General features: G+C 45.4%; 1 protein-coding gene across 1 annotated transcript in view; it reads left to right on the forward strand.

Annotated features, from left to right (window-relative positions):
- LOC143296688 (receptor-type tyrosine-protein phosphatase epsilon-like) overlaps positions 1-15,638 on the forward strand; it is a 40,062-nt gene extending 24,424 nt beyond the window's left edge. Inside the window, exons 17-24 of the mRNA XM_076608720.1 lie at positions 4,435-4,578; positions 5,855-5,954; positions 6,600-6,673; positions 7,539-7,670; positions 10,119-10,244; positions 11,603-11,748; positions 14,383-14,518; positions 15,338-15,638. Coding sequence (XP_076464835.1) covers positions 4,435-4,578; positions 5,855-5,954; positions 6,600-6,673; positions 7,539-7,670; positions 10,119-10,244; positions 11,603-11,748; positions 14,383-14,518; positions 15,338-15,409 — 930 coding nt within the window. The 3' untranslated portion in view covers positions 15,410-15,638. The remainder of the gene's footprint in view (positions 1-4,434; positions 4,579-5,854; positions 5,955-6,599; positions 6,674-7,538; positions 7,671-10,118; positions 10,245-11,602; positions 11,749-14,382; positions 14,519-15,337) is intronic.
- Positions 15,639-15,960: the final 322 nt, after the last annotated feature.

The raw sequence follows: 15,960 nt of genomic DNA on the forward strand, positions 1-15,960 counted from the left end.
ACTGTTTACCTTACAGGTGTTACATGGTGCAGAACAACGTACTGCTTTACCTTACAGGTGTTACATGGTGCAGAACAAGGTACTGTTTACCGTACAGGTGTTACATGGTGCAGAACAAGGTACTGGTTACCTTACAGGTGTTACATGGTGCAGAACAAGGAACTGGTTACCTTACAGGTGTTACATGGTGCAGAACAACGTACTGGCTTAGTGTGTAGTTGTTGTCCCCAACTCGCCTTGGAACAAGACAAGGGGACAGTGACAGTGTGATCGACATCGCTCTAACATCTCCAAAATTCAGAGCAGAAATGAATGCAGAGACGCTTCCATACCAAGGCAGCGACCACCTCCCAGTAGTGTTCAGTCTACAGAAACTGTCAGATAAACCCTGTATGAAACTGCGTGATCCATTTCAGTATGAAACCAAAGAGACAACCATCATCGAAAAATTAAGACGCAGAAGAAACAAAAGAACGGCACTGAACAGGATGCAAACTATTCAGCCCCCATGGTGGAATACCGACACAGAGAGAGCCTGGATAGAAAAACATGCGGCTGTCAAACTTTGGCAAAAAGAAAAAACAAAACCATCTCCGGACAAAGATATTGAAACAAAAATGAAAGAAAAAACTAAACAGTTTGAAGTCATTGCTCAAGAGGCCAAAAATGACAAGTGGAAACAGTTTTGCGAGGCACTCAGTTATGACACAACATTGACAGAGTTCTGGCAATTTTATCGTCGCATGGAAGGGAAAACGTGCACAACAACAACCCCAGACATGTTAGACACTGACGGAACCAAGCTTAAGACAAATGAAGAAAAAGGATCTGCCTTGCTCAAACGTTTCATACAACAGAGTGATCAAAGAAACTTAGATGAGAAAAAGAAATATATTGAGGAGTTAAACCAAACCCTTATGCAGACTGGACCTGATGATGACTTGGCACTGGATGATCTAAACGAAGCAATAGCTAAATGCAAGAAAGAATCGGCTCCTGGCCCAGACAAAGTTCGTTACTCAGACATCAAGGAGCTATCGGAAGAAGACAGAAGCAAACTTTTCAATCTATATCAAAACAGTTTCCACAATGGACAGGTGCCGGAGGACTGGACACACAGCTTCTTAAAACCCATACCAAAACCAGGAAAGGACCATCGTCAGGTAAGCGGCTACCGGATCCTAACCATGCAAAACATTGCTGGAAAGCTCATGGAACGCATGATAGCCAGGAAACTTGCAAGGGATCTTGAACACAGGCACATTCTCCCTTCAAATCAAGGTGGTTACAGAACAGGCAAGTCCACATCGGAAAATGCAGCTGCTTTTGCATATGAGGTGTATGAAGGATTTCAAAGAAAAGAAGAAACACTAGCAGTAGCAATTGACCTTGAAGATGCCTACAATAAAGTCCAGTTTGCGCACCTCATGGAGCTGCTACTAAGTTATGGAGTAAGTTTGACACTGACAAGATGGATAGCAGCAGCGCTTCAGGAAAGAACCGTCGTCCTACGCCTCGGAGATTGGATGTCTGCACCTTCTAAACTATCCATGGGACTGCCACAAGGGTCTCCGCTCTCTCCTGTCCTCTACAATGTCTACACGAAGGGCCTTGCAGACTTAAACAACAATGGAATTGCTCGGGTGCTCACCCTTGCGGATGATGGCCTGGTCTTCAAAACTTCGAAAGATGCTCAGGAAAGAACTAAAGCCGTCCAGAAACAACTAAACAATATTGCTCAATGGTGCAAAGACACAGGATCTTCCATCAATCCAGCGAAAGCCCAAACGTTGCTGTGCACCCTCAACAACAAAACCGCGAGCAAATCACCACCTTCTGTGTCATTCGATGGAATTCAAATTGAGAAAACTGAATGCCTACGCTACCTAGGAATACACTTCGACAGGATGCTGACCTTCAGAAAACATACGGAAAATACTGTTCTCAAATGCAAAAAGGGCCTTTCAGTCTTAAAAGCAATGGCAACCAAAGGAATTGAACAACGCCACCTCTTCCTGCTATACCAATCACTCGTCCTCAGTGTGATCGACTACGGACTTGGGCTAACAACACCGTCTCAAAGCAACCTCCTAAAATTAGAAAGAGTACAAAATGAAGCTATGAGGCTGATCCTTGGAACAACAAAAGACACGCCCACAGAAACCATGCGATACCTGCTTGACCTTCCTTCAGTGCAGGCCAGAAACAAGTTAGAACAGGTCAAGACCTACTTCAAAGCATTAGAAAACCCTCAAAACCCACTGCATGACGCAGTCAAAGAACCAAAAGGCAGCCGTCAAACAAAAGAATGGGAGAAAACCCCCAAAAACCTCAACCATCTATTCAACACAGTCATTTCACCCACTCTAGGAAGACATTGTCGGGAATGGCCAGAGGGCAAAACAGATGCGGAAGTGAAGCTACTCATAGAAGAAAACAGTAAAGAAGAGGACATCATCATATACACAGATGGCTCAGTCACCAAAGACCAGTCTGGCTGGGGATTCACTGCGAAACAAAATGGAAAAACAATTTGGGAAGAGAATGCTGCCTACAAAGTCACAACCTCCAGCCTAACGATGGAAGTTGAAGCTGCGACACATGCCCTCCAGTGGCTATCGTCCATCCATACGCCCGGAAACCAACATGCCATGATTCTAACCGACTCAATGAACCTCATACAGAAAATTGAAAACGGAATGGGAAGCCCAGAGTGGCATAAGGCAATGCGCAACTTTCAGATTAAAAAACTCACATGGTCATACTGCCCGGGACATGCAGGTGTTAAGGGAAATGAGCGAGCTGACAGACTTGCTGGTAACGCAACACCAACGAGCGGCCTACATCTAGGAAAATCGGAAATCCTCAGAAAAGTCAAAGAATACCAAAAAGAACAGGTACAAGGCCATCACACCATCGATCGCCTCAAAGAAATAAAAGCAGAGAGAGGGAGCGGCCGCAAGTCTAACATGAAAGGTAGAGCACGATGCTTTGCAAATCAAATAAATATCGGCATCATTTCCAAACCACCATTGCGCAAATTTCTTCAAAACGGAACAGAGTCTCTGTGGGCCTTTCCAAATACAATAGACTAAGCAACACACTAGACGCCACGTTCTTGGCATCAGAGATCTTTTCCCATCCCTCTTGCGGCCAGTCAGTGGCAGCCTCTGTGCGTGTGTGTATGTGTGTGTTTGTGTGGATGTGTGGGTCTGTGCTTTTGAGTGCGTTTATGAATGCGCGAGAGTGTAAGTGTACACAAGTGTCAGGAGAGATCTGTGTACGTGTGTGTGTGAGGGGAGGTGGGAGTGCGGGGGGAGGTGGGGTAGAGGATGAGGTATGTGAGTGTATGCATGCCTACACTGTGGGAGCAACAGGATATTGGAACGTATATATATATATATATATATATATCTTTGTATATATGTGTGTGGGGTTGGGGGTGGGAGATACGGGCGTATGTGTGTGCTTGTACAAGTAAGTGTTCATCTCTGTGAGTGTGTGTTTGTGTGTGTGTGTGTGTGTGTGTGTGTGTGTGCCGTGGAAGCTGCGATACGTAGACTAGAAATGAGTGTGTGGAGGAGGGGGGTGGAGGAGGTGCAAGGTAATGTGTGTGTGTGTGTGTGTGTGTGTGTTGGAGCTCATGTACGTTTATATGTATTTGACTGTACTTTCATATCTGTGAAACTGCATGTTTGGTGCATTTCTGTTATGCATGTGTGGGTGTATGTGTGAATGTGTGTCTTCATATTTTACATTTATTCGCTTATTTATCACCATTGTTGTCTTATTTATTTATTTATTTTTTTATTATTATCATTTTATTAGGATTACTATTATTATTACTACTACCTTTTTCTATATTATAATTATTATTCATTTATTTATTTATTTATTTATTTATGTAAGCTTATCTATTATTTATTCCCCCGTTTTTTTGTTTTTTTTCAAGGCCTGACTAAGCGCGTTGGGTTACGCTGCTGGTCAGGCATCTGCTTGGCAGATGTGGTGTAGCGTATATGGTTTGTCCGAACGCAGTGACGCCTCCTTGAGCTACTGAAACTGAAACTGAAACTGTTGTTGTTGTTGTTGTTGTGTGTGTGTGTGTGTGTGTGTGACTGTGAGAGAGAGAGAGAGAGAGAGAGAGAGAGAGAGAGAGAGAGAGAGATTCAAAACATGAGATCAATTTCATGCTATGTATTCTGATCCTCTAAAGGGAAGGTTGGCATGTACAGCAATTGACGGCTGTTCCGCGCCGTGGAATGCTCACCAGACTTCTGTGTGCTCCTGACCACAGGGAAATATTCTCACTTAAACAAAGAGAAACTCCCAATGGTTGGCAGTGGTCTCTCTTTTGTTTCAAAATGTTTGCGTGCGTGCGTGCGTGCTTGTGTGTGTGTGTGTGTGTGTGTGTGTGTGTGTGTGTGACGCCAGGACCAGTACCAGTTTCTGCACGAGGCAGTGCTGGAAGCCTACATGAGCGGTGACTCCAGACTGGACACCTTGACCTTTGACCGTGTCTTTCCCTTCGCCATCCACCATGAGCTGCCTCAGCCACGTGTCGATGCCGAGTTTGAGGTGTGATTCACTGATAGGACACGGACATACAGGCAGGCAGACAAACACACAGACAAACAGACAGAGAACATCGGTTCGATGGGGCTGCAATGATGCCGAGGATGAACAGACTTAGGGGTGTTTATTTTGCAAGTGTTTTTCAAGTGCTGTATCAATGTCAGCCGGAGCTGACTGTATGTGACTGTGTGCAGTAAGGACACAGCTTCACTCCTTCGGGAGCTCTGTGGCATGGACGTATCTTCTGATTACTGATTAACAGATTTGTATTCTGTATTTGTACTTCTTTTTATCACAACAGAATTCTTTGTGTGAAATTCGGGCTGCTCTTCCCAGGGAGAGCGCGTTGCTATACTACAGCGCCACCCATTCTTTTTGTATATTTTCCTGCGTGCAGTTTTATTTGTTTTTCCTATCGAAGTGAATTTTTCTACTGAATTTTGCCAGGAACAACCCTTTTGTTGCCGTGTGTTCTTTTACGTGCGCTAAGTGTATGCTGCACACGGGACCACGGTTTATCGTCTCATCCGAATGACTAGCGCCCAGACCACCACTCAAGGTCTAGTGGAGGGGGAGAAAATATCGGCGGCTCAGCCATGATTCGAACCAGCGCGCTCAGATTCTCTCGCTTCCTAGACGGACACGTTACCTCTAGGCCATCACTCCAGTTTGTTTCTCCTTAATGGGGAAGTTTGATGCCAGGTTCTTGTTTCTCCTTAATGGGGAAGTTTGATGCCAGGTTCTTGTTTCTCCTTAATGGGGAAGTTTGATGCCAAGTTCTTGTTTCTCCTTAATGGGGAAGTTTGATGCCAAGTTCTTGTTTCTCCTTAATGGGGAAGTTTGATGCCAGGTTCTTGTTTCTCCTTAATGGGGAAGTTTTGATGCCAAGTTCTTGTTTCTCCTTAATGGGGAAGTTTGATGCCAGGTTCTTGTTTCTCCTTAATGGGGAAGTTTGATGCCAGGTTCTTGTTTGTCCTTAATGAGGAAGTTTGATGCCAGGTTCTTGTTTGTCCTTAATGGGGAAGTTTGATGCCAAGTTGTTGCCCCTTCCCAGTATGCCTCATGGAGAAGGTTTTCATTGCTGATATAAAGTTGTTTACCTTCCCTGCACACTGTGTCAGATGATGGTATGTGATGACTGATGCCAGTTGTTTCTGCTTCCTTAGACTGCGTGCAAGGGAAAGTTTGGATAAATGATGTCCGATTGTTCTCTCACTGTAGAGACTGTCAGAAGTGGAAGGTTGTGGTTACTGACCTCAGGTTATTTCCCCTTCCCCAGAGACTGTGTCAGATGAGGACGTGCCTCACTGCTCCCTCCCACACTGAGGCCAGCCAGGAGGAGAACCAGCACAAGAACCGGAATCCTGACGCCCTGCCAGGTGATACAAAGCACTGGGTTTGGTGTGGATGATTGGGTTATCGCTGACATGTACCAATAATATTTCATCAGTGTTGTATGTTATAACATTTCATCAGTGTTGTATGTTATGACATTTCATCAGTGTTGTACGCAATAACATTTCATCAGTGTTGTATGTTATAACATTTCATCAGTGTTGTATGTTATAACATTTCATCAGTGTTGTATGTTATAACATTTCATTCTTTTTTTTTTTTATCAACGTCCAGCGCAACTCGTGAAAGCTCAGCAAGTCTTAACGATGTGATCTCTGATTTATAGTTAATGACTAAGGCATTGCAAGCTCTACCTTCTGTGTCCGTACGCAGTGGTTTATGAAAGATCCTGCAGGTTGTGGTTCGAACCCTATCAGATTAAGACGATTTTAAATGGAGGTCTCATGTCCAGCATGTACTCAGCGCACGTAAAGGAACCAACAGCAACAAAAGAGATGTCCCTGGCAAACAATTTTTGAAACTTTCACTTTGATAGTAAAACATTTACACTTGCAATTAGAAAAAAAACAAGGGGATGAATATGGGTTGAGGCTGGTCACAAGGCACACACCACCCGAATAATAATGAAGCGTCACATGTTGTGTGTGTGTGTGTGTGTGTGTGTGCAGATGACAACCACCTTGTGTACATCACTGAACACGCCAAAGGACGGAATCAGTACATCAACGCTGTCTACATGCCGGCAAGTGCTTTTTGTGCCTCTGTGTGTGTGTGTGTGTGTTTCCGATACCATGCACGGCAGTGTGAACTTTGCTCACGGATTCAGCTGAGGACAGTTCAGTTCGGTGTGACTGCAGTCTTCTGTCTGCCATGTCCCCCTCATTCTCATTCCATTGAGAAGCAGATTTGTTCTTGCTTCCTCCGTGACTGCATGCACCTGCCAGTCCTCTGAGGAACCGCCAACGGACGATGACGTAACATCCAGACACCTGATGGCCACACTGATCAGCCAGCAGACAGGATATTTCAGCGGTATTCATCCATCTGATGCTGGAGGAAGAGCAGTGCACTGTGTGACTAACCTGAGTGTTTGTTGGAGAACAGATCTACAAGGGGATCATCATCATCATTGTCGTCATCATCTTTGATCATATCATCTTTTAACATAAACATGTTTATATATATATATATATATATATATATATATATAGAGAGAGAGAGAGAGAGAGAGAGAGAGAGAGAGAGAGAGAGAGATAAACAAGAGCAGGCATACAAAAGCAAAACTAGCCAACAGGCCACTCATGTCTCAGGCGCAGAAGAGGAAACATTGTAAAGATGCCCAATTATCAAACCATAGAAACATATTTTCAACACACACACAAGGCTTTCTATAAAACACGATGTTGGTGAATAGACCCACAAGACACAAAATAAGATCGGAAGACACCATAGAAAAAAGGACAACAACCACAAAAAAAAAGGCACAAGGAAATGTGGGCGATAGAAAATAGGATCTGTAGGCACTGTCCACAAATGATTCACGTTCCTGCATGAGGCCAGGTCCTGTCCAGGTGTCCCCCATTCACTGTGCCCCGTGCTGTCCACAGACCTTCCTGTCAGAGCGGGGCAGCATCCTGACCCAGCTTCCCCTGGCCGACACAGTCATCGACTTGTGGAGACTGGTGGACAGCTGGAACGTCAGCACCATTGTCTCCCTTGGACAGGTGGAGGGACAGCAGGTAGGTTATGTAGGTCAGGTGGAGGGAGAGGTTATGTAGGTCATGTGGAGGGACAGAAGGTTATGTAGGTCATGTGGAGGGACAGAAGGTAGGTTATGTAGGTCAGGTGGAGGGACAGAAGGTAGTTGTTTAGGTCAGGTGGAGGGACAGAAGGTTATGTAGGTCATGTGGAGGGACAGGAGGTAGGTTATGTTGGACAGGTGGAGGGACAGGAGGTAGGTTATGTTGGTCAGGTGGAGGGACAGAAGGTTATGTAGGTCAGGTGGAGGGACAGAAGGTAGGTTATGTTGGACAGGTGGAGGGACAGGAGGTAGGTTATGTTGGTCAGGTGGAGGGACAGGAGGTAGGTTATGTTGGACAGGTGGAGGGACAGGAGGTAGGTTATGTTGGTCATGTGGAGGGACAGAAGGTTATGTTGGTCAGGTGGAGGGACAGCAGGTAGGTTATGTAGGTCAGGTGGAGGGACAGAAGGTAGGTTATGTAGGTCAGGTGGAGGGACAGGAGGTATGTAGGTCAGGTGGAGGGACAGAAGGTAGGTTATGTAGGTCAGGTGGAGGGACAGGAGGTAGGTTATGTAGGTCAGGTGGAGGGACAGAAGGTAGGTTATGTAGGTCAGGTGGAGGGACAGAAGGTAGGTTATGTAGGTCATGTGGAGGGACAGAAGGTAGGTTATGTAGGTCAGGTGGAGGGACAGGAGGTTATGTAGGTCAGGTGGAGGGACAGAAGGTAGGTTATGTAGGTCAGGTGGAGGGACAGGAGGTAGGTTATGTAGGTCAGGTGGAGGGACAGGAGGTAGGTTATGTAGGTCGGGTGGAGGGACAGAAGGTAGGTTATGTAGGTCAGGTGGAGGGACAGGAGGTAGGTTATTTAGGTCAGGTGGAGGGACAGCAGGTAGGTTATGTAGGTCGGGTGGAGGGACAGAAGGTAGGTTATGTAGGTCAGGAGGAGGGACAGGAGTTTTGTTATGTAGGTCAGGTGGAGGGACAAAAGGTAGGTTATGTAGGTCGGGTGGAGGGACAGAAGGTAGGTTATGTAGGTCAGGTGGAGGGACAGCAGGTAGGTTATGTAGGTCATGTGGAGGGACAGAAGGTAGGTTATGTAGGTCAGGTGGAGGGACAGAAGGTAGGTTATGTAGGTCAGGTGGAGGGACAGAAGGTAGGTTATGTAGGTCAGATGGAGGGACAGAAGGTTGGTTATGTAGGTCAGGTGGAGGGACAGCAGGTAGGTTATTTAGGTCAGGTGGAGGGACAGAAGGTAGGTTATGTAGGTCAGGTGGAGGGACAGAAGGTAGGTTATGTTGGTCAGGTGGAGGGACAGAAGGTAGGTTATGTAGGTCATGTGGAGGGACAGGAGTTTTGTTATGTAGGTCAGGTGGAGGGACAGGAGGTAGGTTATTTAGGTCAGGTGGAGGGACAGCAGGTAGGTTATGTAGGTCGGGTGGAGGGACAGAAGGTCGGTTATGTAGGTCAGGTGGAGGGACAGGAGGTAGGTTATTTAGGTCAGGTGGAGGGACAGCAGGTAGGTTATGTAGGTCGGGTGGAGGGACAGAAGGTAGGTTATGTAGGTCAGGTGGAGGGACAGGAGGTATGTAGGTCAGGTGGAGGGACAGGAGGTATGTTATGTAGGTCATGTGGAGGGACAGAAGGTAGGCTATGTAGGTCAGGTGGAGGGACAGGAGGTAGGTTATTTAGGTCAGGTGGAGGGACAGCAGGTAGGTTATGTAGGTCAGGTGGAGGGACAGCAGGTAGGTTATGTAGGTCAGGTGGAGGGACAGGAGGTATGTAGGTCAGGTGGAGGGACAGGAGGTAGGTTATGTAGGTCAGGTGGAGGGACAGGAGGTATGTAGGTCAGGTGGAGGGACAGGAGGTATGTAGGTCAGGTGGAGGGACAGGAGTTTTGTTATGTAGGTCAGGTGGAGGGACAAAAGGTAGGTTATGTAGGTCAGGTGGAGGGAAGTTGGTATGAAATGTAGGTCAGGTGGAGAGAGAGGTATGTGATTTATGTCAGGAGTGGGGACATAGGTATGTGATGTAGTTCAGGTGGAGGAGGGACACTGGTATAAAAACAAATTGACAGGTGGAGTACAGAAGGTTTTGTTAAATGGGTCAGGTGGAGGGACAAGAAACAGATTATATAGGTCAGGTGGGTGGATATCCTGTGTTATATAGGTCAACTGGAGGGACACCAGGTATGCTATATGGGTCAGGCGGGGGTACACATGGCAGTTGATGTAGGTCAGGTAGAGGGACATTAAGTATATTACAAAGTTCGGTCATATTTACATGATTGCTAACTTTTGGACCAAACCATTTAAGAATATTCTGGTGTGTGTGTGTGTGTGTGTGTGTGTGTGTGTGTGTGTGTGTGTTGTCTTTTTGCTTCTTTGTTATTGTCGTTTTGTGTTGTTGTTTTTTTTTTTTTTACCAGTTTCTTTTTCACGATGTACAGGGAATGTGCCAGTACTGGCCCAGCCCCAGGAAGCCGATCAGAGCCGGTGCTTACACCATCAGCCTGAAGACCTTAACTTCACTGGGGGAGAAACTGGACGTCTATATAATGGACATTGCTAAAAGGGTGAGAAGATCATCTTCCGTAGCGAAGTGGTTAGCACTGCAGGCGACTGAGAGGGCTAGGGTTCAAGCCCCATCAGAAGTGGTCTTCGGCCCGTGGCCTGCTCCTACCCAGTGTTGACTGTTACGGACTCCAACGGGAAGACTCGAACCAACATAGTTGAGGGCCGTCTAGTTCACGGATGCGTGTTTGGGAGCGTTCAGATTTCCTAAACATCAAGCAGGTGTTCTTATATCTCAGCCTGGTTGACGCAGGATATATTAGGAGAGTATAGTTTTGTCAAGCTGTTCTCTGCTGCCTCGTGATGTTTCTTGTGCTCCGTTTACATTGTTTCACACTGTCATGTGTGCACGGGATCGTTCATCTTCTCTGTTTCTCTTCATCGTTCTTTCTCTGTTTCTGGACCTTGCGATTGGAATGAACTTCCTTTTTCGCTTCGTCAAGTCTCCACACTCAGCTCTTTCAAGTCTGGCCTTAAAACCCACCTCTTCCCAAAATAGCCTCCCTTGCCTGCCCTTCCTTGTCTTTAGTTTCTACAGTATTAGAGTTATGCATGCGTGTGAATGACTGGTGCGAAAGCGCTTTGATTTGTCTCTGCACAAGATCCAGCGCTATATAAATACCATTATTATTATTATTATTATCATCTTCATGAAGTGTCTGTGCATGTTCACTCATAGTTCTCCTGCCTGCTTTGGACTGTCAGTACAGACATTTTTCTGTTCATTCAGTCAATTCAAAATGTTCAGTATGAGCACAGTACATATACTCGCGATCACCCGCCATTGGCAACAACAGCAAAGCTGACTCTGAGCTTACTTCCCGTCTCTCAAAATATGAGGAAGGTTTCTCCACCCAGTGTCGCCGACCTCAGTGTGTGTGTGGGGGTGGGGGGTGAGGGGTGGGGGGAGGGGGAGGGAGAGGGGAGGGGGGGGGGGTGCGGGGGGGGGGGGGGGGGGACAAGGAATGCAGCGTTAAATGGAAGCGGTCAGTCTTCTCTTCAGTCTTCCCGCATTAGTCCCACCTTTTTTTATTTACTGACTTTATTTCTTTGACAAACTCTTCCTTTCTTTTGCTATAGATTCTTTGGGAGATTATGTTCTCACTTCTTTTTTTTTCTTTTTTTTTGCAGACGTATATCACTTGGTGTTTTAACAATATATGGCTGTGAACGGTGAAACTAAAAACGGTTATACACATAAAAAGCCCACTCGTGTACAGACGAGTGAACGTGAGAGTTGCAGCCCACGAACGAAGAAGAAGAAGAGAACAGTGGAGACTGACCAGTTCCATCCAGCAGTAGGAGTGATTAGTTACCTGTAACCTGCCGTCAGTAACAGTGACACCCTGTGTTTCCCCAGAACGAGAGCCGTGAGGTCCGTGTGCTGCACTATGAGGCATGGACAGGGGACACTGCCACCAGTGTTCCAGACCTCGTCACTCTCCTGGACATTCTGCACACGTCACACAAGGAATCCTTCAAGGAGCCAATCATCGTTCAGTGCTTGTGAGTCACTGGTGTGTGTGTGTGTGTGTGTGTGTGTGTGTGTGTGTGTGTGTGTGTGTGTGTGTGCTTGGTACGAAGTTACTCAAGTGAATTAGGACTATGCATATACTCTAGTTGTGTGCGTGCGTCTCTCTCTATAAATAGACAATGATTGACAGACAGACATATAATGTGTATAGCCTGGCCAATTTCACATGCCATCTCTGGTCTGACATATGAAGCAGAGATATAAGAAGTGAATATCATCATCATCATCATCATCATCATCATCATCATTACTTCTACTGCTGTTGTTGTTGCTGTTGATTAGAGCCCAGCCAGTCCTGATCGCCTTTGGTGTTCCTGATACAAGTCACAGCAGTCAGTCATCAGATGGCTGATACTTTGATGCTCACTCCAAGACACACATCGTGCTTCTTCAGGAATGCCCGAGAAAAGTGTGACCTGTAGGCCTTTGTATCCCACTGAGGACTGTTCACCCTTCTTTCTTTACCACGATAGTGGGAACTTCACTGAGGACTGTCCACCCTTCACTGAGGACTGTCTACCCTTCACTGAGGACTGTCCACCCTTCACTGAGGACTGTCTACCCTTCTTTCTTTACCACGATAGTGGGAACTTCACTGAGGACTGTCTACCCTTCTTTCTTTACCACGATAGTGGGAACTTCACTGAGGACTGTCTACCCTTCTTTCTTTACCACAATAGTGGGAACTTCACTGAGGACTGTCCACCCTTCTTTCTTTACCACAATAGTGGGAACTTCACTGAGGACTGTCTACCCTTCTTTCTTTACCACAATAGTGGGAACTTCACTGAGGACTGTCTACCCTTCTTTCTTTACCACAATAGTGGGAACTTCACTGAGGGCTGTCCACCCTTCACTGAGGACTGTCCACCCTTCTTTCTTTACCACAATAGTGGGAACTTCACTGAGGACTGTCTACCCTTCTTTCTTTACCACAATAGTGGGAACTTCACTGCGGATTGTCAACCCTTCTTTCTTTACCACAATAGTGGGAACTTCACTGAGGACTGTATACCCTTCATGAGGACTGTCCACCCTTCTTTTTTTTTACCACAATAGTGGGAACTTCACTGATGACTGTATACCCTTCATGAGGACTGTCCACCCTTCTTTTTTTTACCACAATAGTGGGAACTTCACTGAGGACTGTATACCCTTCATGAGGACTGTCCACCCTTCTTTTTTTTACCACAATAGTGGGAACTTCACTGAGGACTGTATACCCTTCATGAGGACTGTCCACCCTTCTTTCTTTACCACAGTAATGGGAACTCCACTGAGGACTGTCTACCCTTCTTTCTTTACCACGATAGTGGGAACTTCACTGAGGGCTGTCCACCCTTCACTGAGGACTGTCTACCCTTCTTTCTTTACCACAATAGTGGGAACTTCACTGAGGACTGTCTACCCTTCTTTCTTTACCACAGTAATGGGAACTTCACTGAGTTGCTGTCCACCCTTCTTTCTTTACCACAGTAATGGGAACTTCACTGAGGCTGTCTACCCTTCTTTCTTTACCACAATAGTGGGAACTTCACTGAGGACTGTCCACCCTTCACTGAGGACTGTCTACCCTTCTTTCTTTACCACAATAGTGGGAACTTCACTGAGGGCTGTCTACCCTTCTTTCTTTACCACGATAGTGGGAACTTCACTGAGGACTGTCCACCCTTCTTTCTTTACCACGATAGTGGGAACTTCACTGAGGACTGTCCACCCTTCTTTCTTTACCACGATAGTGATAGTGGGAACTTCACTGAGGACTGTCCACCCTTCTTTCTTTACCACGATAGTGGGAACTTCACTGAGGACTGTCCACCCTTCTTTCTTTACCACGATAGTGGGAACTAAGAAATTCCATAAGACCATGAAAGAGCTGGAATAGTTTCTACTCTCTACTCAGATCCATCACGTCAATGTTGCAGGACATGACGACACAGTACAATACAATAAATACGTCTTTTTAAAAAATCAAAACGGACATAATTTGAACATTCAAAGGCTTGTCACTCACATCACAGTCTCTCAACTAACAGCCATGTCCGCCACACAGTTTAACATCAGCAAGTTGAAATAGATTGCCACAAGGTGAAACGTATCAAACTGAACACAAACATGAAAGTAATAAAACACAGTTACTTGATTGTAATCATGCATATGAATAGAGATGGTTTCTCTGTTTCTGATCAGTGTACCTCATTTTGACACATGTCTGTTGCTGATTATGTTACCTTTCCCTCCACATCCCACAAGAGGTGGAGGGTATCAAATCACTCCATGTCCCACAAGAGGTGGAGGGTATCAAATCACTCCATATCCCACAAGAGGTGGAGGGTATCAAATCACTCCATATCCCACAAGAGGTGGAGGGTATCAAATCACTCCATGTCCCACAAGAGGTGGAGGGTATCAAATCACTCCATGTCCCACAAGAGGCAGAGGGTATCAAATCACTCCATGTCCCACAAGAGGTGGAGGGTATCAAATCACTCCATATCCCACAAGAGGCGGAGGGTATCAAATCAGTGTTAGCTCTTAAACCCATTGCATTATGATGGAGGGTATCAAATCAGTGTTAGCTGTTAAACCCGTTGCATATGATGCAGTGACGGCGTGGCCAAGAGTGGAGCACTGTGCGCTCTGTGGAACGTCATCAGCCGAATGACGTGTGACGGTGATGTTGACGTCTACCTGGCTGCTCGACACGTGCACACCGTGCGTCCTGAAGCCATCATTTCTGTGGTCAGTGACCTGGGTATTGTTGTTTCTCTCTCCACAACAAAAAAAGAATGTGTGTGTGTGTGTGTGTGTGTGTGTGTGTGTGTGTGTGTGTTCGTTCTTTAGTTTAGCGTCTTTTCACTATTAGTGATATTAGACGATTTAAAAACAATTTTTTTTTAAAAGGAAGAGGAGAAGTAAGCAAAACAGCAGAAGAGGTAGAAAACCACTATGAATTGCATGACTGACATCAGCAGAAGAGGTAGAAAACCACTATGAATTGCATGACTGACATCAGCAGAAGAGGTAGAAAACCACTATGAACTGCATGACTGACATCAGCAGAAGAGGTAGAAAACCACTATGAATTGCATGACTGACATGCAATTAAATAGAACAGTAACAACTCAGTAATGATGATAACTAAAACAGTGATCAAAACTTTGAAGTACATTAAAGGTATGTAGAAATAGGGCAATGAACTAATGCCTTTGAAAGTTTGACCATAAGAAACTCTTCTGTGTGTGTGTGTGTGTGTGTGTGTGTGTGTGTGTGTGTGTGTGCTTTCTCGCGTGCACGTGTGTGCATGTGTGTGTAATTGCCATCAAGCGTGTAGTGGCACTCGAGCGCAAGTGGTGTGAAAATATCTCCAGTCAGTATATAATTCTTTTCATTTTCATCCCAAGCGTGTGTGTGTCGTTTCGTACTAATACATGTGATTGCTTTCCAAATGTGGAGGGACACTCGCGCACAGTAAGTTGTGGTTTTTTTTTGTGTTTTGTTTTTGTTTTGTTTTGGGTTTTTTTTTCCCCATTTCCATCCGTTTTATACCACCTGTTTCAGGAACAGTATCGCTTTCTGTACGAGGTGGTCCAACAGTACAGAGCTTCACGAATGGTCTACGTCAACACATGAAGAGAAACACTGTCAGTCAGACTGAGCTGTACAGAGTGAACCCTGAGTGATACCATTCTGTGACACTGGAGGGGAACTACAACGAATTGAAGCCTACGATGTGAAAATGTTGTTTTTTGGGTGTTTTTTCATGCAGTGCTTTTGGAGTACGATATTCACGACTGTCATTTCTCTGTGATTTTGCATGCCAGAAAATGATGCAGGTCGAAGGTTACATTTATGTATGTATGTATGTGAAACTAAGGGCTACAACTCTGGGTAAACTATGTAAACAAGGGGTAGAGAGGAACAATACCATGAACGTTCGCCAAAAGGAAGTTTTAAATCCGTTCATATGAGACTGATGTTATTGAATTTATGACTGCTATCTTGATCTGTTTAATTCTTGGTTTATCTGTTCATTGAGTGACCAGCACCACCTTACTATGTCCAAGTTGATTACAAATACTTCATTCCCTTACACTGGAAACATCACTCATTTGATTCCAATTTGATGGTGGTCAGAGGTGGTTTTTGGTTATTTCTTTTATGGTTGATTAATTACAGAAAAC

Source organism: Babylonia areolata, chromosome 21 (genome assembly GCF_041734735.1).
Source record: "Babylonia areolata isolate BAREFJ2019XMU chromosome 21, ASM4173473v1, whole genome shotgun sequence".
NCBI lineage: Eukaryota > Metazoa > Mollusca > Gastropoda > Neogastropoda > Buccinidae > Babylonia > Babylonia areolata.